The following is an 18,315-nucleotide window of genomic DNA, read 5'->3' as shown; positions in this document are numbered from 1 at the left end:
GATAGAACTACGTTTGTTGTAATATATATAATGCTTTTATTTACCACGCAAGAGCAGTAAAGTAACAAGAACCAGAATATAAACAGAGTAGCAGACATCCTGGTTATCGAACAAATATTACTAGATTTGTTTTACAACAATGAAATGGTACGCTATGTCTGTAATTTGGGGTCCAACATGACATATCGTACAGCAACAGAGCTCATCCTGCCAAGAGTAAATGTTGTATTATCTTCCCAATGAATAATTCAGGAAATCGTAACAAGAGCAGATTGTTCAAGCAACCGAACAATTTCACGATTTCTTATGATCTTGGGTGGTTTATATTGACTAGCTGGTGCTCCATTCCCGATGGCTACCTGTGATAGTCTGTCAAAGCTACCGGACTTTACAACATATAACAGCAAAGGGCCTGCTTCACCTCTATCTCTCTGCACCTTGTAAATGCCTCCCAAACCATCCTCGACAGAGGAACAACACCTCCTAAGAACTACAAGCGAGTCCTCTATCTTCTCCTGTGTAAACAACATGCATCTCTCTCCAACTTCTGCAAATACCTTCAACTGTTTTGGGCTCAACTCAGTATCTAAAAAACTTGCAAACTCAGTAATCTCCGTTGCCATTGCATTTTCAAGCATAAGCTGGAAACTTTGCATTGCAGACATCAAGTCCTTCTCGGTTATAATCTCACCTGGGCCTTTGGGTGCTCTCATCACAAATTCAACTTCCGGAGACAAATTATAAAAACCAACAACTCTCACTATATCACCCAAATGGTACCGGTAAAATCCTCTGTAAGTAGTAACAAGCACTTGATACATCTTCCCCACCTCAACACCAGAAATATCGACCGTTTCTGTACCGGCATCATTAGTCTCGTTCATATCGAATGGAAGAAACTCAAAATAGGCGGCAGTTGGAAGCAAAACAAATTTAGTTTTCTCAGGGGGTTGCATAATATCCAAGTTGATACCCACACAGCATTCCGAAGCGAAGTAGTCTCCACCTAACAGAGGTATCGCTCCTGCATAGTGCTTAAGTTTCGGATAATACTGCTCCATACTTCCAGTAGCAACACACTTAACATAACGAGCATTTGGCCACAACTTGCTCACAATCCCACTCCAACTCTTCCCCTCGAAAACTGTCCGAAGTCTCTTTGCCAAGTCCGGTTGAGGCCCTCCAAGGACATCAACAACAGAATCCCTCATAGCAACATCAGCAATCTCCAAACTCAGTATCCCGTGTTCAAGGTCATTACACATCTGCTCCCACTTGGACTCGAGGAGGCGAAACACTTTGATCAAGCCTATTGCATAAGGGGCTCGAACTGCATCGATTGAATCACAGTTCCTAAGGCCACAAAGGAGATGGCAATACATCTGGTGCTCAACATTCGACCCGAGAATGACTTCCCGGGGACTCGAAATAAAGCTAAGCTGAGACCAATTTGCATTGCCACTCTGCAAAGGGTATGTCGAAGCAGCCATAACCTTAAAACCACCTCTTGTAGTTGTCACATTGTCGGCATATATAAACCACATTATCTTATTCACTGAGGGCCTCGGAGGAAACAGCCTAGTACAAATTTTTAAGACAAACCCATTACTCAAAATCCAAATATCATAACAAAATTAATAAATAAAAGCTACAAATCTACAGGTAAAAATCATTAAGTCATAAGAAATTCGAGAAAAAAAGAGCAAACTACTGGTAAAATTCAATAATTTTTTTTTTCAAAAATTATACCTTCTGAGAATTGCAGAACCGCCCTGGTGAGCTATAAAGGAGGCACCTTTGGAGAGTTTGGAATCGAAGTAAGGTATCAACTTTGGCCTCGGTGAGCTTGTCCCGGAGCTTCAAAACCCCAAATAAAAAGAATCGATTTTTCATTCGATTGATGAAGAATCAAAGCAGTAAGTGATTATATATGTACGTATATGTGTATTGTACCTGTAGAAGAAGCAGAGCAGTGGATCGACTGAGAGGAGAGGCTGTTGATGATGAATATGTGGAGTGTCCGCCATTTGATTGATGAATTCGGCGTAGTCGTCGTAGGTAGATAGCGGCACGGAGCGACGGAATGCGGCGGCGTCCGGCGGCGTATTGTGGGGCGGGAGGTAAGGCTGGAGATAGGCGACGGAGCCGTTCTGGTCGAGGATGGAGCGGAGGGCGTCGATCTGGTGACGCGTGGCGTTTCTGGTGGAGTCATCGAGTTTGGTTAGCAGCTCGTCGTCGGTCATGTCGTTCGGGAGGGGCGATCGCGAGGGAGAAGAAGAACAGAGAAACAGCGCGCTTCGGTTTCAACGGAGGTCGCACGTAGAACACTAATTAACGCCCAAAAGACAATTATGCCCATATAGGGAAAATGGTAATTTTGTCTTTACCAGTTGAAATTTTTTTTATTTTTTTTTGTTATTGACAACGGAGGACAAGCTCGAAAGAAAAAAAAAGATTACATGAAAATGTTTTGAGATGATGAAACTTCAGTAGATCTACAACTAGCAACAGAAGACAAAAAAGAGGAGTTTGCTAAGAAAAACTAGACCCAAACTGCATGACAAATTCAAACGAGCAACATTAACCGCAACAAAATTCTTTTGTGGATAAACATGAAGAATTCACAAAACCATCTTTGATACGTAATAGCATGACAATTCAATACTAAACTTCCCAGATGATCATTCGTTGGGGGTCTCCATTCTTTTTGCACCGTTTTCTCAAAACAATAGAAGAAGCAGAGAGGCTAAACAGAGTCTACAGAGGGAGGCTACGACGATGTGGACTATCAGGCCATTTTAACCCATCAATTCGGCATAGCCGTCTTTGGAAGACAAGGGCGTGGCGGTATGCGGTGGCGCTTTGTGGTTGTTCTTGCGGCGGAGGTAAGGCTAGAGACAATATACGACGGCGTTGGTGGATGTTGAAGCAGCAGAGTATCCAGTACATATAGTTAGTTGGTGATTAAAACTGATACAGTTAAATAAATAAAAATTATAAACCATAAATTAAATCCATATATAAAGAGAAGATAGTGGAAATTAAACCGAGTGACTTTGCGCAAAATCGAGTATAATGGCGTTCAATGATTCGCTGACACCACTTAGTCCGATAAGCCTTGTTTGTTGACAGCAGAAATGCATGCAAGAATGCTTAATTAACAATTGTGCTCTGCTTAATTAGATAATTAATTGGGGGATGAAGTCTTGGAAGTTGATGAAAGATAGCAGTAAGAAAACCAAAGCTACTGCAAATGGACCCGCCGCCGCAGAAAGGAGGAAGATCGTCAGGTGAGGACGGCGACGATCGTGACCGTCGGAATAATCGCCGTAGTGTTGGTTTTCTTGAATATTCTGACAGGCGGAGGCAGTTGTTGGGTGGTGGCATTGGAAATTATGGGATTGTCGGTACGGGAACGGACGGTCAAGATTCACGGGAAGATGAGGAGGATCGTTACTACGCTAGCTGCAGAGGCGGCGGCCGCTGTGGCAGTCGGAGGTTGGACTTTGACTTGAAGATGAGTACGGAAATCCTAGGCTCCGAGAGCGGCGATCATTTCACGGCGGAGGACGACGACGGCTTACTGTCAACAAGATTAATATCGTCGTCTTCTTCAGCAACATCAGTACTGAAAACGACGTCGGGGATGTTGAAAACAGAGAGGTCGGTGACGGCGAGGGATTTCCCGCCAAATTTGGCACCAATTCAATTCTTGTCGACGCTCAACAGGTACGGACGGCCTAGATTCATTGTCGAGAAAGTGAGTATGGGCGATGGACGGCTCTTGATTTACATGGACAAGGACCGCCGCCCCAGGGCTGTTCCAGCTGATAATTGGAGGAGGAGCACCGGTAGTAATGCCGCAGGCGGTGGAGTTAATAACGGAGCCACCGTGAGCAAGAAACTTGGGATTTCTTACAATTCTGATTCTGATTCTGATCAAGAACAAGAAGATGATGATCAGATATTGGTGGAAGAAGATGATCAAGAAATTTAGAAGAATGTATAATTTTTTACCCAATTTTGATTGTCTAAATTTCATATAACTCAGCATTAATCACTTGTTAATTAGCCCATACTAGTGATAAAGAAATTTTTAGTGCCGGAAAAACAGGTCCGTATACTAAACGTCATATATAATTGACTAGAATTTTTTTTTTTTTAATTTCTAACTAATTGTATTATTATACTTGGTGTATTATGTATTTCCGGTACAATAAAAATCTCCCCTAGTGATGTTTGAGTTTGATCTACCGTAAGCGAAAGTCAAACTTAGTGTATGTGGAGGGGAAGTCCAACTCGATTTACGAGACGGGTTACTCTTAACTCGATTTCATTTAGTCAATTTGATTACGCTTATAGTCTTCTTTTGATTTTATATAGGGGTGTGATATCCACACATCTCATTTTACTTCTCACACACCTTTTTAATTTTCGGCCGTCGGATCATATGAAATTAAGAAGATTAATGAACATAAATTATTAAGGGGTGTGTGAGAAGTAAAATGGAATGTATGGATAGCACACCCCTTTTATTTATATGTATAGATATTTTAGCTTAATCTAATCTTAAACTCGAAGAAGGGGAATTTGAACTTGATTTCATAGGAGTACACATCCGCTCTAATTTGCTTAAATTAAGCATTAGAGTTAAATAATGTGGTCTTAATCAATTAATTAGGAGTTTCCAATTAATTCAAGAAGTACACGTATCTTTTCCACTGAAAGAGACCATTGTATACCATTAGTCAAATGATGTCTACTTAGTATTGAAAAGTCACATTTTTTAATACGCAGTACCTGGTTCTTTATAAACTCATAAAACCATTGGTATTTAGGGTAGAAAATTAGAGTTAATTCTTACTCTTGAGAAATAGGTTTTCCCACTATGTTTCTCTCATTTTTTTGTTGTTCAATTGCAAGTTGTGTCTTGAAAATACGAAATATATAAAATTTGTCAGAGTCTGAAAATGGTAGCCCTTCGACTTCGGATTTATAGATTGTTAAATTCTGGGAGACAGATGTCTACCGAACTACAACCACAAGTAGCAAGGACAAAGCCAGAAATTTGTAAGAATGGGGGCATCCTCAAACAACAAAATTACAACTAAAAACCTCAAGAATTTACTAACAAAATACTTATATAATAATCCATAAAGTTTTTCATAGAACATATTACAATTTTCCTCGACGTTTATTCATGTTTAGTAGGGCATTGGGTGTAACAACCCATCCCTAATTTTACGATTTTATTAATTTTAAAGAAGTGAGTTGACGAAAATGTCTTTTGAGGCAACATTGCTGACTTTCGTTGATCGTCTTTTCATGATGCGTACGAGCTATTATTTTACCGTTTTTTCGAAGTACTCGACAATATGAATGCGTAAGCACAAACGGAATCGAATTCGTAGTGACGACGAAGATTTTACAAAATTACGAATCCGAAAATACTTTTGTCAAAATTACTATTTTATATTTTAAATTTTTTTCATAATTATTATTTTTTTATTTTTTTATTGAGTATTTTAAATATTTTACTAATTTATTTTTGGCCCGTGGGGCCCACATCTCACAACTCTCCCCTTCCCTCTTGCCATGTGTCCCTTTCTCCAAACTCTCAGCTTTTTCTCTTTCACCTTTCCAGTAACTTTTTCCCCGACAGAAACAACAACAAGGCCACCACCACTCTTTCTCCAGTGAACCACCCAAACCACCAACCCTTCTTGTTTTCAAACACCACAAGCACCTTGTATCAGGGCCGGCCCTGAGATTTCAGGGATCCAGTTCGAAAGCCAATTGGAGGCCCTAAAAAGCACTAAGAATTTTATTTTATTTTTGTTCAAAAAAATAATTTTAGTTTTCAATTGAACTTCTATAAATTCTAATAGCACAAACAAATTTAACAAATCAACAAGTGGAAAGGTGGCGTATTGTTTTTTCTTAACTATTTAGAGGGTCAAGGTTCGAATTTTCATGTTATTGTGTGAAATTTTTATATTATTTTGTGAAAGCTTGTGCATTTAATAAAAATAAACTGAAAAGATGATGGAGATGAGTTTCGAACCCATTTCCTAGGCCGCTGTAAAGAAGCAATAATACCAGTTGCACTAAGACTCAAGTTTGTAATATTCTACACATACTACTATACATACATAAATGCATGCAAATTTGAAAAATCGGGGCCCTTCTGATTTGGGGGCCCTGTGCAGTGGCACCTATTGCACCCTTTCAGGGCCGGCACTGCCCTGTATGGACATCAATCCTGAGAACCTAGTTTCTGTCGTTGAGCCAAGGAGCTCCGGCGAGGAATTTTAGTTTCCCGACAAAGATCTTGTCGATTGTGTTTTGGTGTACATTTTGAGTAGATTGTCTTTTGGTAGATTGTGTTTTAGTAGATTGTGTTTTGGTGTACATTTTGAGTAGTTTTGAGAAGTTTGGTGAACAGAGCCGGGGAAGTTTCCCGACCAAATTTTCCAATTTCCAGCTTTCTCCTTCGTTGGGTTCGACTAACCCCCGAGCCCAACAGGTCAATCCAACCCGAGAAAAAAAAGGGAAGATCCACAGCCCGGATCCAGATCCGAGCCCGGGATTCGGCACGGCCGACTTACCAAATGGAATATTCCAGGAATATTCTCTGGAATATTTATTGACATATTCTCTGGAATATCTTCTCTTGACTTTTTCGAAATTTTCTCAGAAACTCTCCTAAACTAATTTCGATGTTCCGAGTCCCTTTTTGACATTCATTTAGTGAAATTCCCAAGTTTTATTGTAGTTGACCGCCTGAGGCGGCTCGGTTGACTAAAACTGTTGACTTTTTCATTAACTTTTTTACAAAATTTGTCTGGGACCCCTTTTAGCGTATTTCGACGCCCTGATTCCAAATCCACACTCTATTTTCGCAAATTTAATTGTTTTAGTTGAGTTTTACTAATGAGTCCCCTTATTATGCTTAGGTACGTTTAACATAGGCGATCCATATTTACTCGTTCAAATGGATGCGACCTCGCAACTATTTGTGAGTGGGTCTTTTCTTTTATACAGTATATATATTTATTAATGAATTTTCTAAATTTCATATAACTCAGCATTAATCACTTGTTAATTATAATTAGCATATACGAGTGATAGAAAAAAAAAATTCAATGTGCCGGAAAAATAGGTCAGTACACCAAGTGTTATAGTCCAATTGACTAGATTTAAAAAAAAAAAAAGTTTCTAACTAATTGTATTATTATAAAAAAAAAAAAAAAAAATTACATCTTTTTAATAAGTAGTACTTGTGTTCTATATAAACTCATGAAACCATTGGCATTTAGGGTAGAAAATTAGAGTTAATTCTTACTCTTGAGAAATAGGTTTTCCCATTATGTTTCTCTCATTCTTTGTTGTTCAATTTCGAGTCATGTCTTGAAAGAAATATATAAAGTTCGTTAGAGTCTAAAGATTGCAGCTGTTTGACTTCGGATTATGATTGTTGAATTTTGAGAGACAGATGCCTACCGAACTACTAGCACAAGTAGGGGCAAAATTTTGTCTTTTAAGACATTGCATTTGTGCAAGTCTCAATCTCCAAATTTATCGGTCTTCCTTCATCTCTAATTATCTTTTTAATTAAATTGTAATTCGTTGGCAATTTCAAACAGTTGAATCAAAACGTGATGGTGATTGGTGAGTGCCAAATTTGATTGAGTCGTTTAGAAACGATGTTCAAGTCTTCTCCTTAATTAATTAGCCTTTGCCTTAAGTTTCTCGAAAGGTGGACTACCGACCAAGGAACTTTTTTCTACCCGTATCTTTGAAGTTGATCTGTTGCACGAATAACTCATGAAACCAAACAATTAATTAACAATCCTAGCTTAAGAAAAATTAATACATAAGACTAATACATAAATTAAATGGAGAAATTTTTCTGTGTACCGAAAACATGGTCTAATACGCCAAGTGTTATTGGATTTTTTTTATTATTTTCAAGTATCTAACCACTTGTATTATGTCATTTGATGTCCAGAGTCATGTTCTCAACGTATTGAAAAATCTCTAAATTAAATGATACCAATGATGAGCGACGAACATGCACGCCATTGCATGGAAATGAGTGTATATTGCAATAGTTTACATTTCTTACTAATGATGAGTTGACATCACTTTGAAAAAGGGTAATGTGGAGACTTAATTTCTAAACTAAATTTTGTAAATTAAATGATGTGAATGTTGATAATTAAATTATTACTTAAATGTTGATTAACATGCTTATTTCCTATTGATGACATGTCATTTGATTTGCAAATTTGGTCTCCCTAGCATTTTCCCTCTAAAAATATTTGGTGCTATGACAACCTAAAGTGTCGCATCATCACTCTAACGGAACTTTAAACAGAATTACACGGCAAGTACAACATCGATTTGGAGAGCAAAATGTGGAGGAGAACATTGATCCCTTAAGGGCAAAAGAGTAATGATAGGTAAACTAAATTTGTACACTAAATTTGAAAACTAAATGATATGTTACTAATAAAAAATAAGTACATTTATTAACAATTAAGTAATAATCCAATCATTAGCTTCCATGTTATTTAGTTTACAAAATCTAGTTTATATTAATCTTGTACACAATTAATGTTGTGATAATGGCAGCTCTAGGAGGAGTGAGGAGGAGGATGAATGATTTCCCGCCATTGTTGTCCACGCTGAACGGAAACGGACGGCCGAGATTCACTATGACCAAAGTCAGGAGCGACGGAGGGCTCTTGATTTCGCGGCGGAGAACCAACGCCGGCGCTTGTAAAAAAACGACAAGGCGAGGAGGCAACCTGTGTTACCGTTTTGAACAAGATCACATCCAATTGATCGTGCACGATTACTTTACTTGATTAATTACATATAATTTACATTAGATGGTCGAATTAATTGTTCAATTTTCATAAGTTGTATTTGGATGTTTTCACATAATTATATTCGGCCTGCCTTTTTGAATTTGTACAATTGGTAATTTTTGTTTCTTGAGAATATAGAAACTTTGGTGGGGTTACTTGATTAGACCATCTTCAAAGGAGATGTCAAATTTTAAACCTAAAATTTAAATTTGAAGGCTTAAGTGGCACTTTGACAACTTTTAAAGTTTTGTTTTCCAACCGATATGCCAAATTTTAAACATAAAATAAAAATTCATATATATTTTCTTTGCATTGTGAATGAAAAGAAAGGATAATGCTTTAAACCAATAAAAATTAATAAAAAAAACATTTAATAATTAATTAAAAAAAAATCTGAAAGTGTTGTCAAATTTAGCAGTAAGGGGGAGAGATGTCATTTTATGTTATGCCACATCAGATTTGGCTTCTTGATTGGGAAACATTAATGCTGTCTTTTATTACTGTTATTGCTGATTTGGGCATTTTGACATTTCCTTTGAAGATGCTCTTGGGCAATTCTCACTTTAATTTAAACAAACGTACGTAGAATTGAGTACGACCAAAATACATGATATTTAGTAACATTTTTTAAGTACAACGATATAGAGAATTTCCCTACGAATTACTTTGGGTACAGCCAATAGATGCCTTTGAAAATTTTGGGGCACGCCTATACATATATTTCAATTGAGGTTTGGCTATAGATCGTAAACTGCTTTGTACATCAACAATACATCAACGAATTATCTTTGGACACATAAACTCGCATTCAATACAAAGCTTTTACGTGATGAAGATAAACTTATAATAGTATGCAGAATTTTTTATCTCTGCCTCTCTAATTACATGACTTTACACGCTACGAGAAGATAAAAAAAAATGTACATTATGTAACTTGACATGAAAGCTCTTGTTTAAGTTTTAATAGAGCTAGCCCTTTGTAATCGCATTTTGTTTAATTGGGTCATAATAACTGTGCAAAAAATTGTCAAGCCTACATATGTACTTCACTTATGTTTTGGCACATACATTTACAATTAATTTATTTTAGTAATTAATGTGGTGCCAAGTAATTCATTAACACCCTTCCAAATCTAATTAGGAGAGTAAATTAACTAGTAAGGAAAAGCCAAACCGATACAATAAATTTGTAATTCATGTTAGAACAAGGTGAGACGAATCAAAATCGTTATAAATATTCGCACAATTGGGTTGAAGAACTATTTATCTTTTCATGATACGAGAAACCAGAGAGAAATTAGTCCCATAATAAAAGTAGTGTGCGACTACTCCTAGCTGTGACAATGGCAGCAGCTCGCGACGGAATGAGGAGGGACTTCCCGCCGTTGTTGTCAACGCTGAAGGGGAACGGACGGCCGAGATTCACCATGACCAAAATCAGGAGCGACGGACGGCTCTTGATTTTCATGGAGGAGGACCAACGCCGGGCGATTGTGAAGCAGCCATCTGAAGAAAAAGAAGAAGCAACTTCTGTGATTTACAGCTTTGAGAAAGATCAGAACCAGTTGATGGTGCATGATTACTTTAGTTAATTATAATTTAGATTGGATTAGGTCGGATTAATAAGTGATTTGAGCATGGTTTTTCTTAATCTTTGAATTAAATAAGGTGTATTTTGGAGATTTCATCCGACCAAAAAAAATATATAAATATTCAGTTTGTCCTCTTTATTATTATTTTATTTAATTTTGCATGGCCTTGAACACCAATATCATCTTATTCGCTCTGCAATTTGTTTGAATGTTTGTGCGTTGAGATAAATTGGGTCGAAAGTTTGGATAGACTGTCTGATTAGATCAATCTTTAAAATACATGAGGAATCAATATTAAGTTGAATGTGACTAAAATAAAATGTATTTATATTTTATAAGAGTTATCATATGAAATATATCGGATGCTCTACATAAATTTTTCTTGTGATTTTTTTTGCATAAACAATTTCGACGCCCCACAATAAATTAAAAAGGTGACGTTGGAACATCCGAGGTCATATTCAATATAATACTTTTAAGTGTTGAAAAGAAACTTACTTCTAACTGACTATATTTATCTTTTCTCTATGTTCTACCTCGCCTGATTTAACACGTGTGGAGAAAGATACAGACTATATTTTGCATGTTGCATGTACTCCAATTGGGCCATGCTAATATACGTGATAACCCAATCACTTGATTTCTTTTATGTGGCCACCCAAGTTGATATGGAACTTGGACTCTTGGACTTGGCCTAATTGGACACTATTTGTTTCAGTTTCTGATCAATCCGCAGATCATTTCGATTCTATTAGTAATGAGTATTTAGAATATCACATATTGATCAATCAAAAAGAGATTCAACAACTAAAAGAAATATTAATTTTTTGGGATCTTTCTTTTCTTCAAACGGAATGAACAGAGATAGAATCAGATCGATTCCCTAAATGTCTTTCTGGATATTCCTTAATGTCCCGATTATTCATGAAACATGTAAACATCTTCTTCAGGAAGAAACCAAAGAATTTACTAGGAATTGTACAAGATTCATTTGTTCTTTTTTCTTTAACAAATGGTCAAACTTCATCTGGGTTTATGTTTTTTTTTTTAATTGGAATATTGTTTTACGTTTTGAGAAATGCTAAGGGGATTTTCTCAAAAGTGGGACTCTCCATGGATTCTCTGCAACTGCATATTTTTTGCACAATGTCTTATAATATTTACACGATAAATGCTGTTAAACTGTAAGGTGACAGACAGTCTAAAAATCCCACTTCAAGAGAGTTCCCCATAAACATTTCTCTTTGGGTTTTACTTTCAAACTCCTAGGCCATATAATAACTTATAGGACCTTGTTTTGCATAATTTATTCTTATCGATTGCACAAAATACGATGGTTTGATGAAGAAAATATGTCTTACATATTGAGGACAAAATTCCCTTTGCAATAGTTGTTACTTGTGCCACACCCTTGAATTATGTATTAAGAAATGAGAAGGATTTAGTTGATTAAAGAGTGAAACTAACATGGGTAGATGATTCACTCATGAATAAGAGTGCACTTGTTGACCAAAATATAAGATAAGACCGCACTTAATGTGGAAGGTTGACTAGATTAATGGTCAAATTAACGAAATGCATACTCATCAGTCTCATCTATAGGAGCAGAAGATACTTTACTGCAGTGATTGAAGGTAATTATCTTCATGCACTATGATGCAGATTTGATCCTTACATACTTCCCTTTCACTACTAATTAACTATTTACTAGCTAACTCACTTATGCTATTTAATGTTTGGTGTAACAAAATGAAAAGCAAATAACAAGGAAAGAAAGGGTGGTGTTATACACACACACCTCTTTTTATCTCTCACAAAACCCTATTAATTTATGTCATTTGATTTACTTCAATTCATTTGATCCGTCAGTCAAAAATTTAGAGGTGTGTGTGGAAAGTAAAAATAGTGTATGGATGAAAAGAGTTTGACTCCTTAAGGTTAAGGCGGAGTTCATCTTCAAAATACTTTGTGGCCTATTTATAGAACTCTAAACAACATTTACAGAACTCTATGTTTAGATTGAAACTATTCATATTATAAATTACTATATATGCAAAGATAATCTCTACAAAAAAAAATCAATTAAAAATAAGATTGTTTAGTTATTAAATTGTAGCAAAATGAATAGATAGTTTGTAAAGCTTTTATTGAACATGTCAATTGATTTTTATGAAGTTCGATGACTAAAAGATTTTAATTTTAATTGATTTTAGTAGAGATAATCTTTACGTAGTGATTTATAATATAAAAAGTTTCGATTATAAGCATAAAATATTGTGAGTGGACCACAAGGTATTACAAAAAGGGTTTCTCAATCCTTGAGGACGCAAGTCTTTCTCGCATGGGAGAGATTTTTCAACGTGACTGGTACACGGGGTGGTACACCACATGTCACTATACAAAAGGTGAGATATGTATGCTAAAAAGTTAATAGCTTAAAAAATAAACTCATCATTCCTATTAAAACATATAATGTACCACTTGTGTTCCTGTCACAACTAAAAATTTCTCCTTGTATGGATATATAGCACCACCCCAAAGAAATCACTCTCAAAATATATTACTTTATAACTCTGCTGTACAATTTGAAGAAGTAAGAAATTGCTAACCAACCACATCAAATTTCAACTTTTCCCTTGGCACGTTCTATCCCCAACAACCCATGCAGACACTGAATATTCTACTAACTGTAGGAGGTAAAAGCAGATCCAAAGCCAAAACCTGCCCTTCCTTCAACAAACCAAACCCTAAACCTACACTGTCAAAAGTAAAAGTCAATTATTATCTGTGTTTTTTTCTTCATATATGTGGGATTTTCCATATCCCTTTTGATGGAGAAGTAGTGTTTGTTATCTTGGTAACTTTCTGCTTCACCTGCCTTCTTCTGGTGTTATTTTCTTCAACACAGTTATCCACTTTTACCACATCAACTCTTACTATATGATGATCTGATGTTCCTTTGGAAGAAAACACTGAGTATGATCCAGGAACAAATTTGTAACGTGAATTTGCAGATGCCAATATATAATCGACTCTCGTTCCGTACTTGCATGTTCCCTGCACGCCTGCGTCAAAGTACAAATTTAGGCATTTAGAAAAACAGTAGTGCTGAAGTGCAAACCAGTTAATAAGTTAATGTTAGGGTTTCGGGTTGGTTTACTTTGGCCTTTGGCAATCATCACTACTGACTCATATTCTCCTTCAAAGTCCTTAGCATCTGTGTATTGCTTGCTCTTCAAGTATCTCATTACTTCAACCTTAGGCCTTGGTTTCCCCATATCCTCATAATACTGCAGCCAAAACAAATTAAAGGGTTGTTAAGTATATAATTTGTACAGTTCTTCTCTCAACATGACTTTTTTTTTCCTTTTTTTAAAGGACGAATTGCTGAAAATATTGATAGATTAGATGTCAATAACAAAACGGATAGACATGTTATCCATACAAAATCGATCTTTTTGATAAAAGCCGGATGTCCTGCACAGAGAATTTCTGATAATTTGGAAGTGTAATCATGTCTCACCTTTACAATATCTGTCCATCTTTCTTGAGAATAGTCTGACTCATCCAAAGAATTGAGGCCTCCAGCCAAGATATGGGGCTCATTGCTTGATTGGATTATAGTATTGATCTGCCTCATCCTCCAGCTCTCATCAAGATGATCGAGGTGGGTGCAATGGAAGTTTACTTCTCCAGCTTCAGGAACATCAATGGTGGCCTTCAGGACATTCCTGTGTGTCGTTTTCATCAAGCACCCAAAATTCAATTAATCTTTTTGCCTTACACGATAATATTCTAAACTACTTCACTTTATAGAAATGAGACTCCAACTCAAATGTAAGGAGTTTGACACATTATCTTAACTAACTGACCTAACCTAAATCAACATATTTTTTAATTACAAAGCATATTCTAAATTATGATCATTTAAGTGAAGACTCGAACATAGATGCAAGAGAGCGACCATCCTAGAGTAACCTACTTTCATCTTTATGCCTGATTTTCACTTTTCACTTAAATGATTTAACTTGGCACTAATCATGATGTTCTTTGCTAACAGAAAAAAATGAGTATAATTTTCTTCTCTTCTAGTCCTATTTTATTTGAAAGGTCACGATTAATCTACGTAAACATCTGACATTGATTTTTTTAATTAAAAAAATAATTAAAAAAAAGAAAAAGGAGAAGGAGAGGAGCGACTGGTGGGAAAGAAGAAAATCTTACTCCGAAAAAATAAATCACAAATAGTTAAGGGGAATGCTGCCCTTTCAATCATGCAAATTATTTAATTAATATAATCCACCTATATCGCAGACTTGCAGGGACGCCAATGCACTCCTTAGTCCTTACCTAATATTTACTTTTATAATACTTGTTAACAGAGATATTTCGCTTTCATTAAAAGGGGGCTTAAGATTAGCTAAGTAGGATTAAGGCCTTCTGAAATGATTTTCCCATCATTTCAAACCTTTCCCAAAAGAAACCTCATCAGATAATAATGCAAGCAATTCTCTCTCTGGTTCCAAGTTCCAATCCATCAAGTACAATCTCAACTAACTTCTCAGCCAACAGTTACATCTGTGAACTCGAATTTTAGGTACAAACGTGAGTTCGGTGAGTTAAAATTGAATGAATGAATGAATGTGGAAGTCATGAGAAAAATCAGAAGATAATATTAAAAATTTACAAATTTGGTTGACAACTCTGCAGAACACAGCTGTTAGTGAGATAATTACAGACCCAGTAAAACACCAAAAGTTTCTACCTAATACATAAAATACGTAAAGACAACCCAGACAGGCAATTCAAGCACATAAACAGATAGACCATCGAATTTATTTAAAAAACTGGTATCAATTCTGAGTGAAACATTTCAGTCTGCCAAAAGTACGGTTCAGTATATTGTCATAATAAAAGTAGTTCAATTTTTATTTTCAAGTATATAATACATTGTATTATGATATTTGTGTACCGTATTATGTTCTCGGCAATAAAAAAAATGAAACTTTAATGAAAAGCTCTCGGTACTATTCATTTTAACGAAAAACCACATTTTTACTCTAAAAAGTCAATCCTAGTACTATTCACTTACAACACATTTTTTTTATTTTCGTTAAAACTCAAAGTTTTCAAGCCATTTTCATTAGTTTTCGTTAAAAAAAATTTCTCCAATTCTGATATGGGCAAATATGCCCTGGCCTTTGAAAAGTTACCCAAATAATTTTAGACTGTAATTTGTAGTAAAGTTTGGAATTTTATAATAATTGATGACCTTATAAAAGAAAGGAAGAGATAAAAACAAGTGAAAATGTCTTTAAATTTGTTTTTGTAAAGTTTGGGACCATAAACTTTGCATTCAAATGAAAGATATTTGCTTTGGAATTAGACCACTTTAATTAGTCAACATAAAAGCAGTATAATTATCATCCCTATCAAAAGACACAGGATTTTAATGAGAAATTAATAATCCGACTACAAAACGGACGTTCGTAATTTAATAAACTGTTAATATATGGAGAATTTTACTTGGTCAAGTTAATAGTTCGGCTATGGAATAAAGATTCATATTTTGACAAATGGACGTTATGCGCAGAGAATTTCTAACCTGAAATCGGTGTCGTCGAAGATTTTGACGATCTTGGACCGCTTAATTGGCCATTTCGACAAAATAGCGTTGCCGTACTCCGGCGCCCAGCTCTCGGCAAAAACATAATTCATTCCCAACGCCGCCGCCAAGTCAGACAGCGGCTTCATATCCTTCTCCTCCTCCGCCTTCACATCCTGCAGCACCAAAACATCAGCATCCATCTCTCTCAAAACTTCAAGAACCGTCCGATGACTTGTGTACAAATCTCCATCCGCCGCAGCCCCACTTCTTAAAACTCCAGAAAATCCCAAACTCGACGATCTAAGAGTCGATTTTCCGGTGACCAGAGAAAAAGCATCTTCCTTTGCTCTGCCTTCCGAAAAGCTCAACTGCCGGTTTTTTAGCAGCGAAATCTCGTTATCCGGCAGATTGATCGAAACCCTTAACTTAGATTTCGAAAACTTCTGCTGTTTCGTGAGATTATCCGAATTGTTCATTGGATTCGGATGCAGGGGACTCTGTTTCAGAATGCTCTTCGGACGTTCGCTTCCCGAAGACTTTGTTCGACTAACGTGCTTATGAAGCTTCAAGCTACTACCTCCATTTTCGCCGTCCAAGTTCCCGAATTTCTCGGCTTTCGGAACCGCCGGCGCCATTGAGAAGAGAGCGGCGTTGAAAGTCGCCACCCGAATCGGCCGCTCTGGTTTTGAGTCGGTATTGGGGTGTACTGCCGCCAACGCATGAGTGGCATTGGTTTCATTTTCGGGTTGGGATTTTCTGGAGCTTGTTTTTCCGAACTTTTTGATGACGACTTTAGTGCGGGAACGGCGGCGGGCCGGCCAGCGGAGGAGGGAGCAGAGGCGGAGGAGCTTCTTGTTGAGGATTTTGAGCATTGTGGTGGAGTTTTGGTTGGTGGGAGTTTGTGAGAGCATGGGGATTTTTAAAGGGAGGAATTGGAGAGAAGGGAAGGTGCAGAGTTGTTTTCTACTGTGGCTCTGTGAGGGTTGTTTTGGTGTGAGATGAAAATGTTTGAACTTTGAAGGAGTCTTCTGAGAAATGGGTTGGTGACACTTGGCAGTCAACCATAGCCATGGTGATTTTAGCCTAAGTTAGTCACACCAATACGCTTTCGTCTTTTCACTTAAGTTTGAATCATTTATCAGCAGTTTAGAACATGTTTATTTACAAGAAATAAGAATTAGAACTATTTTGATTTTTTTAAGTTTCTTGCGTTTACTGAAATATAAGTAACGAAATTACTAGACAATTTTAACTTTTTTTTGCGTTTACCTATACGTAGGAAATCGAAAAAGTGTAAATTTTCTTTTGAAATTCGTAATCAAATACCTAATAAATAAAGATAATTGTTATTAGCACTCCAAAAATCTCATTCTACACTCTAAACTTTCTATATTAGGAAAGAAAAATACGCTTGTGAGAAGTGTAGAATGAGATTTTTGGAGTGTCAATAATACTTTCCTAATTAAAAATTAAATTAATTAGGGGACTAGTTGATATGATTCCCTTTTCTTACTTCTCTTATGTTTAAACTTTCTGATTCTTTCCTCTTTCCATATTTGTTAAGTAAAAGAGCCCTTAGTTTAATTTATAACACGTTTATACTTACTGATGTTAGAAATCAAAATGATTTTGATTTTCAGTTTCCTGCGTACGTTAAAATACGGGTATTGAAATCATTCCAATTTCTAAGTTCTCTTCGCATATGGAATTGACGGGATCTAACTTGAAATCCATAATCAAATACTTGAAAAATTAAGAATCAAATCAACTATGAGGACTATAGTTCGAATCACATTACTTTTTCCCTTAACTAATTCATGACTTCCATCAGACCAAGTAAATAAACATATAGTGTAGACTACTGCTCAAGTCGTTGTAGAGAATAGTAAACACAGGTAATAAATAAGAGAATACTAAAGATTCGAGCCATAGAATTATGTCGAACTAAAATACAATAACGAGTTATAACTAAGTCACGCATTATAAAATGTGTGGATTAAGTCATGCATGTGTAAGCATGAAAAAAATCAAATAGTGAAACTGTGAATGACTCATTAAATTAGTTATAGTTTGTTTAATGGTATTTGCTATCTGGATAACCGTAGTAATTCTAGAGTTAATGTATACATAAACCCCAACTTTTGAAAGAGATGCATTTATTAGATAAAAGGTCAACACTGGCTCTACTCGTTGTTCTAATGATTCATGATAACTCGACGGATCGCACATCCATTGTGCT

The 18,315-nt window shown here is 36.2% G+C and overlaps 2 protein-coding genes across 2 annotated transcripts; both read right to left on the bottom strand.

Moving 5' to 3' along the window:
- Positions 1-57: 57 nt before the first annotated feature.
- On the bottom strand, positions 58-2,330 carry LOC125478557 (probable indole-3-acetic acid-amido synthetase GH3.6). The gene is made up of 3 exons (XM_048586827.1): positions 1,954-2,330; positions 1,750-1,857; positions 58-1,578 (listed from the first exon to the last, which is right to left on the bottom strand). The coding sequence occupies exons 1-3, from the start codon at positions 2,241-2,243 to the stop codon at positions 249-251; spliced, it is 1,728 nt and encodes a 575-aa protein (XP_048442784.1). The 5' UTR covers positions 2,244-2,330; the 3' UTR covers positions 58-248.
- Positions 2,331-13,011: 10,681 nt separating this feature from the next.
- Positions 13,012-17,066, bottom strand: LOC125478517. Its single transcript, XM_048586717.1, has 4 exons — positions 16,074-17,066; positions 13,992-14,199; positions 13,629-13,758; positions 13,012-13,533 (listed from the first exon to the last, which is right to left on the bottom strand). Exons 1-4 carry the CDS (start codon positions 16,985-16,987, stop codon positions 13,268-13,270), a joined length of 1,518 nt encoding a protein of 505 aa, XP_048442674.1. The 5' UTR covers positions 16,988-17,066; the 3' UTR covers positions 13,012-13,267.
- Between the last annotated feature and the right edge of the window lie 1,249 nt (positions 17,067-18,315).

This window comes from the organism of the source record quoted next, unplaced genomic scaffold (genome assembly GCF_019419815.1).
Source record: "Pyrus x bretschneideri cultivar Hongxiangsu unplaced genomic scaffold, Pyrus_bretschneideri_v1 Contig25, whole genome shotgun sequence".
Classification (NCBI taxonomy): Eukaryota; Viridiplantae; Streptophyta; class Magnoliopsida; order Rosales; family Rosaceae; genus Pyrus; species Pyrus x bretschneideri.
Note: the sequence above shows the minus strand (reverse complement) of the source record. Positions and strands in the feature narration are given on the sequence as shown.

Coding starts and splice junctions, on each gene's coding strand:
- LOC125478517 (XM_048586717.1), bottom strand. CDS start 16,987: ATGCTCTCACAAACTCCCACCAACCAAAACTCCACCACAATGCTCAAA. Junction 14,200..16,073: donor TTCGACGACACCGATTTCAG/GTTAGAAATTCT, acceptor AACGACACACAG/GAATGTCCTGAAGGCCACCA. Junction 13,759..13,991: donor GATGGACAGATATTGTAAAG/GTGAGACATGAT, acceptor TTTTGGCTGCAG/TATTATGAGGATATGGGGAA.
- LOC125478557 (XM_048586827.1), bottom strand. CDS start 2,243: ATGACCGACGACGAGCTGCTAACCAAACTCGATGACTCCACCAGAAAC. Junction 1,858..1,953: donor CTGCTCTGCTTCTTCTACAG/GTACAATACACA, acceptor GGGGTTTTGAAG/CTCCGGGACAAGCTCACCGA. Junction 1,579..1,749: donor GGTTCTGCAATTCTCAGAAG/GTATAATTTTTG, acceptor AATTTGTACTAG/GCTGTTTCCTCCGAGGCCCT.